At 33.9% G+C, this 16,030-nt stretch overlaps 2 protein-coding genes and 1 long non-coding RNA gene across 4 annotated transcripts in view; all 3 read left to right on the top strand.

The window, feature by feature from the left end:
* The window catches only part of LOC109580851 (uncharacterized), a 16,571-nt gene extending 10,114 nt beyond the window's left edge, over positions 1-6,457 (top strand). The window contains exons 2-7 of the mRNA XM_019994407.1: positions 2,700-2,950; positions 4,091-4,345; positions 4,578-4,689; positions 4,740-5,303; positions 5,357-5,749; positions 6,216-6,457. Of these exons, the coding sequence (XP_019849966.1) occupies positions 2,720-2,950; positions 4,091-4,345; positions 4,578-4,689; positions 4,740-5,303; positions 5,357-5,749; positions 6,216-6,310 (1,650 nt within the window). The 5' untranslated portion in view covers positions 2,700-2,719 and the 3' untranslated portion in view covers positions 6,311-6,457. The remainder of the gene's footprint in view (positions 1-2,699; positions 2,951-4,090; positions 4,346-4,577; positions 4,690-4,739; positions 5,304-5,356; positions 5,750-6,215) is intronic.
* A 1,199-nt stretch (positions 6,458-7,656) lies between these two features.
* LOC109580878 (uncharacterized) lies at positions 7,657-8,529 on the top strand. Of its 2 annotated transcripts, none has more exons than XR_002184423.1 (5): positions 7,657-7,773; positions 7,833-7,922; positions 7,976-8,101; positions 8,193-8,295; positions 8,366-8,529. It is a non-coding gene; the product is annotated as an uncharacterized LOC109580878 (long non-coding RNA). The 2 variants fall into 2 exon arrangements; XR_002184424.1 differs by having other exon boundaries at positions 7,833-7,930.
* Positions 8,530-14,977: 6,448 nt separating this feature from the next.
* Positions 14,978-16,030, top strand: part of LOC109580877 (uncharacterized) — a 2,131-nt gene continuing 1,078 nt past the window's right edge. Inside the window, exon 1 of the mRNA XM_019994438.1 lies at positions 14,978-15,229. Within this exon, the coding sequence (XP_019849997.1) occupies positions 14,999-15,229 (231 nt within the window). The 5' untranslated portion in view covers positions 14,978-14,998. The remainder of the gene's footprint in view (positions 15,230-16,030) is intronic.

The raw sequence follows: 16,030 nt of genomic DNA, 5'->3' as shown, positions 1-16,030 counted from the left end.
AGGAGATAGATCTAGAGCATAAGATCATTTTATTAATTAAAAGTATACATGTTCATATATTATCAGAAGTAATTAACACAGAACATAATATTCTAAACATGCACATCTCATAATACCAAGAGTGGATAATTATTTAATTATCCACTCTTGGTGCCACTAAGGCTAATGATGTCAATCAGCACATATTTGCAGCTAGATAATTAGAACTGAACATGCATTATAATTTCCTTTGAAAGTTTATAATGTTTTCATACAACCAAGTAAGTCAGTCATTGATTACTATTTGTTAGTCCATAATGTGCATGGAGGAGAATGAGTCTTCCTTGGATTCCTACATGGGAATTTGATGCAATAACAAAGTTTGTGGATTGTTTCGTCTGTGACTGTGGATCATGAAGTGTACAAAACCCAAATACTAACATAAGATTTTTCATTATAGGTATATACCAGCGTTCTAGGGCAATAGCACTTATGATGATTGCTTTGCTCTGTTTCCTCCTCTATATATAGATATGCATGGAGAACTTGGCTTTTAATTTTGTATCAGTATAGGCTTTATTATCATTATAAAGTGCTGCATTTTTTTTAGAAGGAAGTGAAGTGAACATTCATTGTTGTATAGTCAATATTTTGTCAACTATTTTTGATTTAAATTTTGTGATTGCATTGTTTCCAATGATGCCAGACAGATAGATTATCAAGCAAATGAAAAAAAAAAATTGATTTTTATATTATGAGATGCTGCAGCATGGTACATTGGTTTAACCTTTAAGTGAGAAATGCATGTAAATATAAAAGGTATGTAAATACTACTTTTTTGTTTGTACAGATTGCAATTCAAGGGCTTTTGACTATGTTATTACCAAGTGGTAGTGCTTAGTATGTCAGGTTGCATATGTGTGGTTTAATACTGCAGCTACTGCTCTATAATATGTGTGTGTAAATTGGAGTCGTATCAAAAATGGTCTGACTTAAATCAACAATGAAATCAAGGCTGTGGTTGCTTTGGTCTGTTTCCGCCTCTTTTATATAGATATGGGATGCCGTCTGTGCATGTGTGCTTTATATGACTAGTTGGAGGCTTCTTTCATTTGATTGTTGTAGATCTACTGCACATCAATTAATTTTTTACTAGAAATAAGTATTTTACTTTCTCTTTTGTTGTTATTTTTAATCAGTGCAGTATATTGTTATTTAAGTTATTGATTGATTTTTGAAAAATTGTCTGACTGATGACAGACAATTAAGTGAATAAAATAAAAATTGGTATGCTAGTTATGTTTCTTCAACCTTAATTACTAAGACACAAGCGGGAAGCTAACAAAATAAATCATTTTATTTAATGATTAGTTAATTAGTTTTGTAGTTAATTTTTGTCAAGTAGTCAAGTAAAATTTTTTCTTGGAGTTTTATTGTAGAGAAAATAAGGAAAAGGGAAGATATTAAAAATTACCATGATCAATGTCATCATTATTTTTGCCTTGGATTATTTATTCTTATCAGATTCTCAACAAAAAGTTTTAATGACAAGGTAGTGAAAGCAATAGTGAAAGAGAGGTAGAGTGGAAAAAGAAATAAGCAATGAATTAATAATTTATGAGGTAAATTAAGCTCTAATGCATGTTTATCTATGTATAAAGTAAACAAGTACTTTTGGTGCCAAAGGTAATCAGTAAACATTTGCAGCTAATCAGAGGTTTAGTTTGTGGATTATTTAGTGTACAAACCCAAATACACTAGCACAAGGCTTCTTACTAGGTATCAGCATTCTGGCTCAATGGTACTTATGATAGTAAATCATAACTTAAAAGTGATCGAATTTTCAAAGCCAATATGCATGCTTTTAAAGCATACATAAAAATACTCATCCCTGCTGCATACTTCTGTCTAGATCTAGGTGTGTATAGTCGGTTTCAGTTGAGTTGCCCAAGCACCACCCCTTATAACTTTTTTATTACTAATGCTAGCAACCTGAAACTTGGTATAGTTGCATAACGGGTTCTTCCGAAAATCTGTACCAATTTTTGAGTCTCTAGATACTCTGGAAGGTTCTGAATGGGTTCTTCCGCTCTAGTTCAAAGGGAGCCGCCATGATGAATCATTACGTTTACGCTACATCACACTCGTGAATATAATTTGCATCTCATTATTATTTTAAGAAAATTAATGCTTTTTTATTTTATAAAATAAAAGCAGACAGATGAGGTTCTCTAAAGAAGGAGGCATTCAACTAGCAGTCTATACTACTGGGAAACATCTGCTATACCTGTCCACAGCCTTCTTGATCGCCGTTTTTCTTCATTACCCTCAACCTAGGTTGTTATCTTCCGTATTGGAGGTCTTTGTCAGCTTTGTGACAGAAAAAAGTCTAGCCAGTTATAATGAAAGGTAGTAGTATCCAAAGCAAGGATAAAATAGACAATAAAAGGTCTTAGAGGTGAAGAAACGCTCAATGAAAGAGTTTACTTGCTTTTTGCCACCATTTTGGGTGTGGCTAGGAATGACGTTTGTGATGCAAACATTGATTTACTTCCTGTGGCAACTCAAATGAAACCGACTATATGAAATTAGATACTTCCTGTATGTTAGGGTATTAATGTTTCCTGTCATTGCTTATATAATTAATCTCATTTAGTTTGTGTAATTTTCAGTTTCCCAGCTCACTCTCATCCATCCTCTTGTTGTTTTTAACTTTATAGGCTGCTGCTAATATTGTAAGATGATTTCTCATTTTCCCACTATTGCTACTGTTGTTGTCATTCTATTGTGCATCACTGCTCAATGCACAGCTCAAGGTACTGACTGTTCTGCTTTAGCCAGTGCTGGTAACTGCAGTTTTTATGATTGCTTGAGCACTAAATTCAGTTGCGGACGAAGAGATTATCCTCTTTTCCGTGGAAGACGCTACTGTCGCAGATTCATGAGGCAATCAGAGTCCTTCACAACAGCAGTAAGTAGTCTACACTGATTGCAATGATGCATGCCCCACAGCTTAATCAACTTTGTTGAAAGCAAGTTAGTGGTTAATTTGATAAAATTTTAGTGGGCAACAGAGTTGCCATGTAGATTTAATCTATTACCTTATTGTATTTTTTAAAACTCTAATTAATGTTACTTTATCAACCTCCTCCTCCTTTTCCTTATTTACTGTATTCTAGCCTTTGTTCTTTCTTGGTTTTTTTGTAATTAAGCTGGCTTGCCAATCTGTTTTGGAGCTATGCTCCACAGTATAACTCTGTGCCCTAGCCTGATTTGATTTGTATTCTATTTTGTTTTATTGTAATTGTGACATTTTGGTCATTTGTCAAAAAATTACCATTAAAGTTGCTTTCAACAACTAGTATTGGGCAGCTTTGATATCTGATATCTTTTTTGTAAATATTTCCTAGAAAAAACCCTACATGATTCCACCATATATTTTGTATAATTACAAATTATTTATAATATCCTTGTTGTATATAAATAGTTGTAATTATATACTAATTAGAAAGCTAAAACATCCTTTTAAGAAAAATACTTCTAAGAAGGCAATTTATAATGGTAATTTTTTGTAATGCCATTATCTGAGGATAAAGCCACTAAAATATTTGCATGAAGATGTATAAAATACATTTGTAGTAGAGTTGTAGATTGACACATTGCAATTGTGTGTTTACCAAAACAATAAAATACAATGCTTTAAATATATGAATTTATAAATATAACTATTTTGGGGGGTTAGTTTGATGTACTGTCAAAAAAATTCAGTCAACAGAGTTGCTATAATTATAGATTTAGAAAGTTATCATTAATATTGCTTTGAACAAGTAGCAGCACTAGTAGGTAGCTTTGATATATGATGTCCTTGTGTGTATAAATATTTCCTAGGAAATCACTACATTATGTAGCCTAATTAAATTACAAATTCCTTGATATCCTCACAATAAATTCTGTGAAAAAGAAGACATCCTTTTAAGAGTATTTCTTAGAAAGCAATGTATGATCAAATAACTCTATGTTTAAACTACATAAATACCATAAATTTCATAGTAGAGATCAAGCATGAATTTACCAAAGCATGTCTTCATACATGAATTTATTATTATCTTAGGGTCAGACATGGATTACTAATGTCCATAGATGCTTGATGCAGTCTATTGTCAACAGTGCTCTCTATAGTAATGCAAATACTGATTGTAGCGAGTTTGGAAATCTTGAATTTGAAAATCGTCCTCAATGTTATACTGATAATGGGTTCTGTACAGATATATTCTTATCACCTCAATGTCAGAACCTTAATCAAATTGAAAATAGAATTTTTTATGATTACAAAAAAAGTAATTGGAGTAGAACATTGATAAATCAGGTAAGAGAGTGGTAGTTGAGTCTATTATAAATGTGAAGTAATAATTACTCCTTATTGTTTAGCAGAAATATAAATGACTTATTATTATTATTATTATTATTATTATTATTATTATTATTATTACTATTAATATTACCATATAAACATAAAGACTTTAATTAATATTATGAGAAAAAAGAAGAAAGAAAAACTATTATTATTATACATTATTATTATTATTCTGCTTTTATAGATTAAAACAACAACTGCTTCATGCCCTTCCCAGATTTCTACATTCCTTACTGATGCTCCACAGTGCGATAGGCCTGACACTTCTCTTGTATCTGTTATACAAAACTATTTAGGTATGTACTTTAGTACTGTATAAAATTATGATATTCTTATCTTTGTACAGATTGTACTGCAAGAGCTTTTGATTTTATTATTTTATTGGATGCATCTGGAAGTGTTACAGCTCAAAACTTTGAGATAATGAAAAACTTTGTTGCAAACATGCTGTCTAACTTTACCATTGGACCAAATGACACTCGTGTTGGAGTCATTCGTTTTGCTGACACTCCATCAATTGTTATCCAATTAGGTTCCATTAATACCTATTCACAATTGGCTACTGCTGTCAGAAGCATACCATACACTGGAGGATATACTTATACTAACTTAGCATTGGATCAATTGACTGCAGCATTTGCTACTGCTCGTGTTAGTGAAGGTGTCCCTCGTGTAGTTGCTGTTCTTACTGATGGATTGTCTACCGTCCCTTCAGCAACAGTGCAATCTGCTCAAGCTGTCCATAATGACAAGATTAATGTTTTCTCTTTTGGTATTGGAACTGGTGTCAGTAATGCAGAGTTAGTTACCATTGCTTCAGATGGTCAACAAGGTGTTTTTACTATCAGTGGTTTTTCATCTGATACTTTTCAGGCTGTTTTGATACAATTACGAGTATCAACATGTTCATGTAAGTCACTAATTTTTTATAATATAAATTTTACTTATAAAATCAATTTATAGCTTCAACAGAATCTGAGACTGGAAAAGAAATTGCCACTACCCTTAAAAAAGGAGCATCTCGTTCGTTACAGTATGTATTTCCATCAATGGGAATGACACTAAAAATTGATATTACAGTGGGAAATTTGGTGGTTCGTGGATCGTTTAATGTACAAAACCCAGATGCACTAACACAAGACTTCTCTGTCATGAGCAATGGAAATGGCATTGATTATTTCATTAGTCCGCAATTATATATACAGTCAACTACTGATGATGATGATGATGATGATGGAAGCCGTAGAAAGAGGCAGACATCAATGCCTAATGTGTATTTGTCTATTGTTGGATTGAATGATATCAATTCATTTGCATTAAATACTACTTTTGCTGATACTACTTCACCAATACCTGGTAAGTGAGTAATTTAAGAATAATGATTACTTTTGCTTTGTTGTATGAGTCCTTGTTTTATAATTTTGTATTATTTTGTACTCTTTTAAGCCTGGTTTACACTTGACACAAAACGCAAGGCAAATGAACACAATAATTGAAATTTGACTAATTTTGCGTCAACTTCAAAGTGTTTTTGCATCAAAAGGTCAAATTGCTCACACACTTTTTGACCGTTTCGTCGAATGTAAACCTAGCTTCAATGTTGCCTGTTCTGCTGCTTGACTGCTTGTATAGTACCATTTGTTTTTGGTTTTCCCACAAATAGCTACAGGTGTTGTTAATTGTTACTACAACTCCTATACTTTGATCATTTTCAACTGTTTTTCATATTGTAGCCCTTTGATAATTGTATGCATACCAGGGCAACGGAAAATAATTATTATGTACCATGTTGTTTATTATTCTTTAATGATCTATTTAATAGATTGCTCTGGCATATGTAAACTCAAACTTCTAAGAATGACATGTGAGGTTATGAGGATGAATGGTGATCATGTACCAGCTCCATGCAGTAACTGATTAATTTCTATTTTTTAGTCTTTTTTATTGTGGTAGTGAAATACTTCATTTTTTTTTCAAGTAGTCAAGTAGACTTAGAAATTTATTGTAGAGAAAATGAGAAAAAGGATAATTATTATTACCATAAACAATGTTATTATTATTTTTGTCATGGATTATTTATTTTTATTCTCAAAAAATAATTTAATGAAAAACTAGTGAAAGCAAAAGTGAAGGAGAGGTAGAGTGGAAAAAGGGATAAGAAATGAATAAAAGCAAAATAAGTTGCAAAGCATGTATAAAGTAAATAGTAGTCATGGTGCCACTAAGGCTGATGTCAAACAGTAAAATAATTGCAGGCTAATTGCAGCTACACATGCATATAGTTTCCTTTGAAAGAAGGAGCATAATGTTTGCATACAAACCAAAAAGATTTGGTTTGTATGCATTCTCCTCCACATATACTACAAGCATAGGTGTAGGAAAGTGGGGGCTAGGGGGGCTGAAGCCCCCCAATTTTTCAACAGGAGGGGTTTAGCCCCCCAACTTTTGATAGATGAACAATAAGAAATACCATCACATGGCTTTATTTCAAGTTGTTAGTAGGTTATTATTAGCTTGAAACTCATCATTCAGTTAAATGGGCATGATGTAGCAATAACAAATGGCAGGAATTAGGCATGCAGTAGCTGTTTAGGCATGCAGTAGCTGTCGAGAGCACATATGACAGTACATATTTAGATGTTTTTATGTTCAGCCCCCTTCAGCTCCCCTAACTTTCGAATCATTCCTATACACCTATGTACAAGTAATACTTGTAGTCCATAATGAGGAGGAAAATGAATCTTTCATGGACTCCTGCATGTGTATTTAATGTAATATTAAACTTTGTGGATTGTTTAGTTTGTGGGTCGTTAAGTGTACAGAACCCAAATGCATGCACTAATACAAGAATTCTTTCATTAGGTAGTCTACCAGTGTTCTAGGCTCAATAACATGAGGAGCTAGCTGGTACTGTAGCATTATCATTTTTATAAAATTTTTATTATTGTTATACTGCATTAATTTTTTTCAAAGGAAGTGACGTCAGTGAGCATTAATTTTTTGTAAACATTTTGTCAGCTATTTTTGCTTTTAAATTTTGTGACTGCATTGTTCCCATTGATGCCAAATTTTTCCAAGCAGTAGTTCTCTCGGTACCGGGTATGCAGGGTTGCATATGTGTATGTTCATGAATTCATAGATAGTAGTATCTATGATGAATTGGAGGAGTCTTTGCAATAAATTCAATTAGTGACTCTACGCATGCGCAGTAGATTCCTGGCTCACCCCCGCCATTGTGTTGTGTACTCACGCGTCGCACGTGGCTAGCATGATGGTAAAGATGGAGATGATAACATTTTTCTGAAGAAGAATCTTTTAGGAGCGATTTAGGAGAGATGATCTCAATTTTGGAGTCATCAGATCCAGCCATTATTTATTGAGTATGTGGGCTATCGCAATTTTTATTCATTTATGGGACTTGTTTATTATTAATGTTTAGCGGCTGCACTGATTAAAATGATTGGCTAAGGAGGCTTCATGATTGGATTGTGGAAAAAGTTTTAAAAGAATCCGCTAGATACTTTGCCAAGTAGGAGAGTGGGTTAAGAAAAATTAAGATGATTATTTTATTTTTCATTTTAGATAAAGTACTTTAATGCTAGCGAGACTAGCTAGCGTCTTCGTCCAGCAAGATGTGGGCCGGTACGACATAGATATATGGGCACAAAACTACTTCAAAAACTGCTGAGAAGAAAACTATATTTATAGGTGAATGTTTTAACTTTTCATAGGCATTAATTGTGTCATTTTGTTGAACCCAATTATGGAATATTGATATTGATGTTTTCTTTTGTGTTAGATGTTGAACGATAATCTTAAAGATAGCCTGCCATCATTCGAGGGATATACCAGAGATTGAGTATCATTAGGATCTGATGTGGGAAAATTTCCACCTTTTGATGGTCAGTAAATAAGATAATATTAATATTATAGAAGATACTATTGTTATTGAAGATACTACTGTTATTATAGCACTGAAAATGTCGCGAACATGTGATGTGGGATTTGAATTCCATGAGAGAATATGAGACATAATTATACACATGTGCTTGGCCCACAAGTATAACTGACTTTGTTATCAGAACTGATTTTTATTTGAAGTTAATGTGGCAGGTCAGTTTAATATTCATACATTATTTTTTACTATTTGCATAATTATTCTTACCTTTAATATTAATTCCACATCATGGGAAAGTATTATATAAGACATATGCATTTGGCCTTTATTTGCTTAAAATATTATAAATTATAGCAAAATTTTGACGATACATGTACATTCTATTTTTTAACGCAATTATAAATCAGCTCATGTGATAGATGACGCTTGCCTGGGTTGTATCTTTTATTCTTTTTTGGTGAGAATCTTTCTTAATAGGTACTAATTGTTGCTTTTTTAATGCGCATGGATAAGCTAATGAAAGCATTTGATGGCCAGCTGGTCTTCTCCCAGCATCAGGTGTTGTTGCCTGATTTTTTGAGTTTGAATCTCATTTGTAGACTAGCATACGTGTACATGCCTTTGATCAACCTTTTATGGACTTGGCCCGAATTGGAAAGAGCATTCATTTCTAGTGGAGTGGACACGGTTACAGTCCCCATTGCCTTTGGCATTACAGCATTTTTTGGTTTAGCTTAATTAGTTATTAAGTATAGCCACATTGTTTTGAGGCAATAAACTTTCATGAATCAGGCTACAAGTCTTTTTTTGCGAATGAACTTTTGTGGTTCAAGTTTTATGAAGCCACACGCAAAAGAGCCATTTTATTAAAGCAAATGTCATTATAATTGTAAATTGAGATGGATAATTTTACAGAATTAAAATACGAAAAATCTGCAGAAACAGTGTCAATTATTTGTACTCGCGAAATTAAGCGGCTATACTACAAGCACTGTAAATCTGCAGTGTAATCTAACGTGAAGTTAGTGGCTGGCACTTACTATTAGTCGTATGAATATTATGCTTTTACATGTAGTCTGATGTACATGTAGAATGTACATGATGTATTTCATGCTATTGTATAGTAGAGTACCAAACAGAATACCTTATACATGTAAGTCGTTTTCTGCAAGGTACGCAATTTTCACGAATCTCACAGATGTCTTTATGAATTGTGAATGTATAATAAAACACATCACACCTCCGTTTAATTAACTTTGTCAAAGCCACACCTTTGTTATTATGACACTGCTTCAAGGGGTCGGTGACGGCCTCCAAAAATGTACCAAATTCAAAACCCATCCTGATTTTGACTGGATTTATGGGGGACTTTTTTGGATTTTTTGCTTGAATTTTTGATCATATAATAACTAGTATCCACCATGTTATTAAAGGTAATTAACCATTAATTAATTTAATTAACTATTTGTAATGGTTAATAAATCACTGACAGTAAATTCTTGAATTTTGTGACTGGATTGCCTTGGGTTCTTGCTTGGATTTTTTGGATTATATCTAGGATTATCTGGATTACTGGTGGATTTCTGTGAATTATTTGTTTTATATTGTATTATTGGATTCTTTTAATGAATTTTTGTGATTTATCAAAAAGTGTAGCAAATTTTTCCTTGTTGTGGATTCCTTGTGTTGCTCTGAACAAATCTACTGTTCTTCCTTATGTCAATGGTCCACTATGTGTGCAAGTTTTTCCTTCCTTCATTGCTATAGCGAGTAAAGAGGTCAAGAGTCTTGTTTTCATTCGAATTTCTGTTTTTTTTTGTTGAAGCAAAGAGACAAGTTTGGAAATGAGAAACCAATAAAAAGATTGTGAATGAAAAGAGGGGTCACCCTTTTCTCCTGAGTGATGAAGTGTATAGAAGACGTCAGTATATTAAAGAGCTGAGAGGAGCCAGTGGTGTTATCAATGCTTGCAGTAGGAATTGTGTAGGTGTAAGACAGCAGCCTACTCCAGTGTAATGGTGGTCATACTCTCATTGTAAAAGCTGGTCTATGAGCCTTTTTATTAATCATATTAGCTATGTGAAATGAATGTGCAGCTACAAAATTAAAGTGAAACCATCTGAATTGGAAGCATAAAAGAATCTGTTTATTACTGATGCAATGACCATATCTTTAATGGAAGAGATCCCAAAGGTGCTGACATTAAAGTGGGACAATAGCGATGGCAAATATCCTGTCCTCCAACTTTTTTTAGTTTATTAACTACAGCTGTTTCTTGTCCTGGATTTTCAAATAAATTAAATACAATTTCTTTTGTATCTTGTTTGTAAATGGAACCAAACACTTGTATAACTGAGCTGCTTCATAATATGCTTAATGCCACATCTATCCAATGATTTTGATGGACAAATAATGATTTGAAGAATATGAGTTGTTTTAACTAGTGGAAGTATATGCTGTAGAATTGTGTACCGTAACCAGCCTTTCCCACAAAGCATGCTAAGTGAGCTAAATAGCATGCTTCGCAATCACTACTATAATACAGTACATGGCATTTGGAGCAACTTTAAGAATTGATAAATTTTGATTGGAATCAGCTCACATGTTCTCTACAACATCAAAACTTGTATGTCTATGAGGAAAAAATTATAAAAATGGTGAATTCTTTCTCGCCATTTTGACGAAATTTGGCCAAAGTCCCAGTTCTAGTCCTACGTAAGTATTGTGCAATGTTAAAAATTCATAATAAATCTAAATTTGATCAGAATGAGCTCAAAGTTAATACACAACATGAGAACATGTATATGTATCATTTTAGCCATGTTTGACAATATTTGGCCAACAACATTTCATCCCGTAAATTTGTACTTTCTCAAAGCATACATCACTTCCAAGTGCCTTAAATGATGAATGTCCAGCCACTTTCATCATATTGGCCAAAAGTCATTTTCTCAATCATTGTCATATTATGTGGCCCTGCTCCATTAATTGTTTTATCAATTCGCCTTGGTGCTAGACTGATAGTGTTATGGTAAGCATGCACTAGCTTTGTCAAATGAATGATCCTGAAGCTGTGGCAGTATAGCCCACTTTTGGTGCTTCATTGTTGTCTCCCATCTTGAATTTGTTAAGAGTTAACATTTTTAATTCAACGTCATTTGACTCCTTAACACTCGTGAGTGTAATGAAGTGGTTAGCACGACAACTGGCATTTCTTGATGCAAGTGAGAGGCTAATTCTGACCATCAGTGCTTTATTTTGTAATTTTGTACTAATGAGGATCACGTCAAAATGGTCATACTTGGCAATATTTAACAAAATATTGCACTGACAGGTTTTCTGCCTGCAATCCAGCTTCAATGGAATTATATTCAAGTGAAGTGTCAGGAGTCAGTTTTGCCCCAGTATTGGGTACTCTGGTTTCAATTCCAACATTTCGACTTCATTAGTAGAACAAGCAATGGAGGTCGTTCCTTTCAACAAATTTATTTGCAGCTTATACATTTCAGCCATTCTAGAACTATAATTCAAAGAAAGGCCCAGCACAACAATAGATGACACCAAAGTGCCCCTTGTTAATAGTTGCACTCTTAGTGACCCAATCCATGTCTTACTTACAGTGTAGATTAGGAGCTTTTAGTATTATACAGTAGTATGTGCCTGAAGAGGAAAATCTACATCAAAACCTCACAGTGTCAACCCTCAACTGTCACTTAAGTAGCTGTTAAAATATAAGGGCTGGTCCTCACATAATGTATGGTGTATATATGAGATGGAGTCATACTGTTGGTGAATATTAATGCACTTATGATGGCTTCACTGCCTACTTAGTGACATTGTATGACACTACTTAGCTTCTAGTGTCAGGAAAAGCTGAGCACTGCTAGACTAGACACAAAAGACAAATCTTTGTTTTTTACTTCCACTAAGCAAAGAGATTTCAAGAAAATGTTAGCTCCTTCATCAGAAACTTTAAGCATGGAACTAAAATTAGAATGAATGTACTCCTGAAAGAATGTAGTGACGGCATTCACCCCTTTCATCTCATCACTATACTGTCGTGCCATCACAGTGCAAGAATCAAGTATCAAGAACAATTGATGACTTAGAAAGGAATTGAAAGGGCATTGGAGATAAAGCTGAAAGAAAATACCTAAGTAAAGGAGAACCTGTTCTTGTGGTCTGTGAGGCAAAATTCTGATCCATTGATGTTAACTGATCAGATGAAGCTTGAAAGTGAGGAGCTCTGTGAAGCAGAGAGAAAGATTTATAGTGCAAGTATATATGTGTGTGTGTAATGCTGTGTAAACTTCTACTATCTCTAAATATATATTAAGCTATAAAGTTAAAATCTTTAAACATCCAACTACATGTACCTTTTTGGTATTAAACAGAAGTCAGGTATTGATTGGTGAAACAATGACACACCTATGTCATTCAGTGCTATATTGCCCATTAGTAAAGTACTCCTTTTGTTGAATCTTGTAAATTCTTCTATATCCTGACTATAAAAATGCTTAGCAGCCATAATTAAATGACCGATAAAGTGACGTTACTTTTTCTTCTGTAAAAACTTGCAAAGCCATTCATTCAATAAAGCCCCATCTACTGTGACTAATTTGTGCTGGTAATACAGGATCTACAATACATAGCAAATCATTCACATCAGATATTTTAGATTCATCATCCAGCCTAGCACAGACATACTTATGTAGATTTATCTCTGTTCCTGGGCGTAGCGATTATTTTCACCTCTTAGGCTCTCCGACTGAGTAGATTGTTGCTGCATCCTTAGAAGTTTCCTGGGAACAGTCCTACATATACTTCTTTCCTCTAAAGTCATTCCAGTTAATATTCTAATTCCCAGCTGATGTATTTTACTAACAAAGTCCACAGACACTCCCATCATGAGACTAAGGCCAATAGCCAAGGTCAATATTCCTATTACAAATGAGTAATGAAATTAGAGTGTCTTACTGATAAGTAACATTTTACTCTTCGAATGGCCACTGCAAGTCTAATGCCTCCTCCGAAACAACTACCAGGCCTTTGTCTATTTTGAACTCCAGAAAGTACAAGGTTTTGGAGTTGTTTGTCACAGTTCTTGCTGTCATCACACTGTACAATAATTGTTGTACCCACACTCATTGTACTCTCACTTGGAGACTTTGGCAAGCTCTTAGTCTGCACAGTGGCCTCAACTACTTATATAGATAGTTAGCTGAAATACTTTTCAAATGGCAGATTAGTGAATATGTGTGCTACTATATACTTACTTTATGATTTTTTAGCTACTTTATCCTGGAATATCAATATCATTGTCGTACGTTTCCATAGCATATTTATACAATAATTCCTTGGAAACAAGTAAATGCTTTTATCGCATGTCCTTTTATTGTTCTTGCACAAAACTTGTCTTTGTTGGATGGATGATTAAAATGGCTAGTTTCTTTAAATGTCTCCATACAGGTTACTTTTCATATTTTAATCCGGTGAAGCATTTGACCTTATTTGCATAGAAAATTGTTTGGTATTTCATGGAAACTCTCTTAGTTGTACAGCTCTAAATTCAAAATACATGTATGACATCCTCCAGTTCTCCTTAACTTTGATCCTGAGCTTGAGCCAATCTCTGATATTTGTTTGGTGGGAATGGCGTTATCAGGGAAAATTTTCCTCAAGTCCACAAAGAGACCAGCCCTAACTTTGTCTACTACTTTTCCAGGTATTGGCAGCAGCAAGGGTGAAACAATAACCCCAGGAGATACGTACATGTATGGTCATAAATGACCATTAACTGCCATACTTACTATTAAAATAAATTCCCCTGCAAGCCTGGACCTCTTCCTCCTCCTGACTTCCAGTTCATTGTGTCCCCAGGCTCAGGCTGTCTAACCATTATATATATATACTTATAGTACCTGGTAACTCTGACCATAGATTAGATTGCTTCCTGCATTTGTGGCAGTTTGGCAAGCATCTGCTGCTGCAGGCTTATGTTCTGTCTCATTAGCTGTGTGTGATTGGCTAATGAGGCCATTTTTTGCCTCTGTACTTGTTGGGTATCTCTTTTTTCAATGAAGTACATTATACACATTATATAGATAATGTTAATTAAGTATCAATCCCCATTTTTAATACTTACCATTATAATTCCAAGAAGAAATTCCAGGAATTCTTGGAGGACTCCAAAAAAGTAAACCTCTGAGCAGCTATATAAAAAAATGAGAAAATGAAACTTATAAATATTGTTTCTCTTTTATATTTCCAACTATTGGTAACTAGATCAAGTTGGTTAATGTCTTGTTTGAAATTTTGGTTTGTAGACCAGTAGTGTCAGGATCAATACTTTACATCATCAGAGTAGATCCAGTGTTTGTGGTACATGTAAGTGTTAATGCCAATGAACTAATCGGTGAATTTTGCTCTTGGTTTTTATACACCATTAAAGCACAATAAACCTTGTGTAGTTGTACTTTAGGAGGAATTGATGTACCCAATGATGTCCCTCATTACAAAGTGTTCATTGGCTGACATTTATTGTTTTAGGCTCTTAATCACTATTCCATTGCCCTCGACTTTCATAATTTTGAACTCCTCAGCATAATTCTGATGAAGACTAGCGAATTTCCAGCTCACTCTCATCTAATTCTTTTTCTTCCTTTTTATTGTTTTTTTTCTTTATAGGCTGCAGCTAATATCATAAGATGATTTCTGGTTTTTTCACTATTGCTGCTGCAGTTGTCATTCTATTGTGCATCACTGATCAATGCACAGCTCAAACTACTAACTGCTCTGCTCTGGCCAGTAATGGTGACTGCAGTTTCTATGATTGCTTGAGTGCTAATATCCAGTGCACTGCTAATGATTATCCTCATGCTTATGGCAGAAAGTATTGTCTCAGATATGCCAGTGAGTCAAGTTGCTTCTCAACTGGAGTAAGTACATGCACCTTATGGCATCATACCTATACATATTTTGGTCTTGCTACCCAAGCCCTCTGCCTACAGCAAGACTATACATATGTAGCATTCAGTAATAGAATTATATATAAAATTATTGTAGTAACAGTTATTATTGTTTAATGTAAACTGTCAATCTGTCAGAATAACAATGAATTTTGCCACTCCTTACTACCAAAATGGCTTATATCCCATTACCTTATTTGTGACAGAAAGATGCACATTTAAATAATATGAAGAACTAGCCTAATATAGTATCAGTTATAACTTCTTAATATGGCAATGAAGGGAATGCATTTAAAGCATAAACAATTAATCTAATGTAGTGTCGGTTATAACTATTTATAGCAATGATAGCAGCAACATGCATAAGGAATTTCATTGTTTATTGTAGTAATTAAGCTATGAATTTCAGGAAAAACATATTATCACATTAAATTTAGGGTCAGGCATGGATTACCGTATTTGCCTGATTAGAAGCCCAGCTTAAATAAACACCCATCCTTAAAATATTCTCACTATAGATGCGGATATTATAGCCAATTTAGATAACTACAACTTCAGATTGTTCCAATTAGCTTAACTCTTGAAGCACAGTCTGATGAGCTAGAGGACATGGGTTTGATTCCCTCTTTTGGCAACTTTTTTTTTTCTTTTCACACAATTTTTTTCCTTGTTAATGAATAGACGCCCGGGCTTCTAATCAGGCAAATACGGTACTAATTTTTGTAGATGTTTGATGTAGTCTATTGTTAATAGTTCTCTCTATATAATCAA

This window comes from Amphimedon queenslandica, unplaced genomic scaffold (genome assembly GCF_000090795.2).
Source record: "Amphimedon queenslandica unplaced genomic scaffold, v1.1 AMPQUscaffold_13473, whole genome shotgun sequence".
Lineage (NCBI taxonomy): Eukaryota > Metazoa > Porifera > Demospongiae > Haplosclerida > Niphatidae > Amphimedon > Amphimedon queenslandica.
This window is presented reverse-complemented; position numbering and strand designations above follow the sequence as displayed.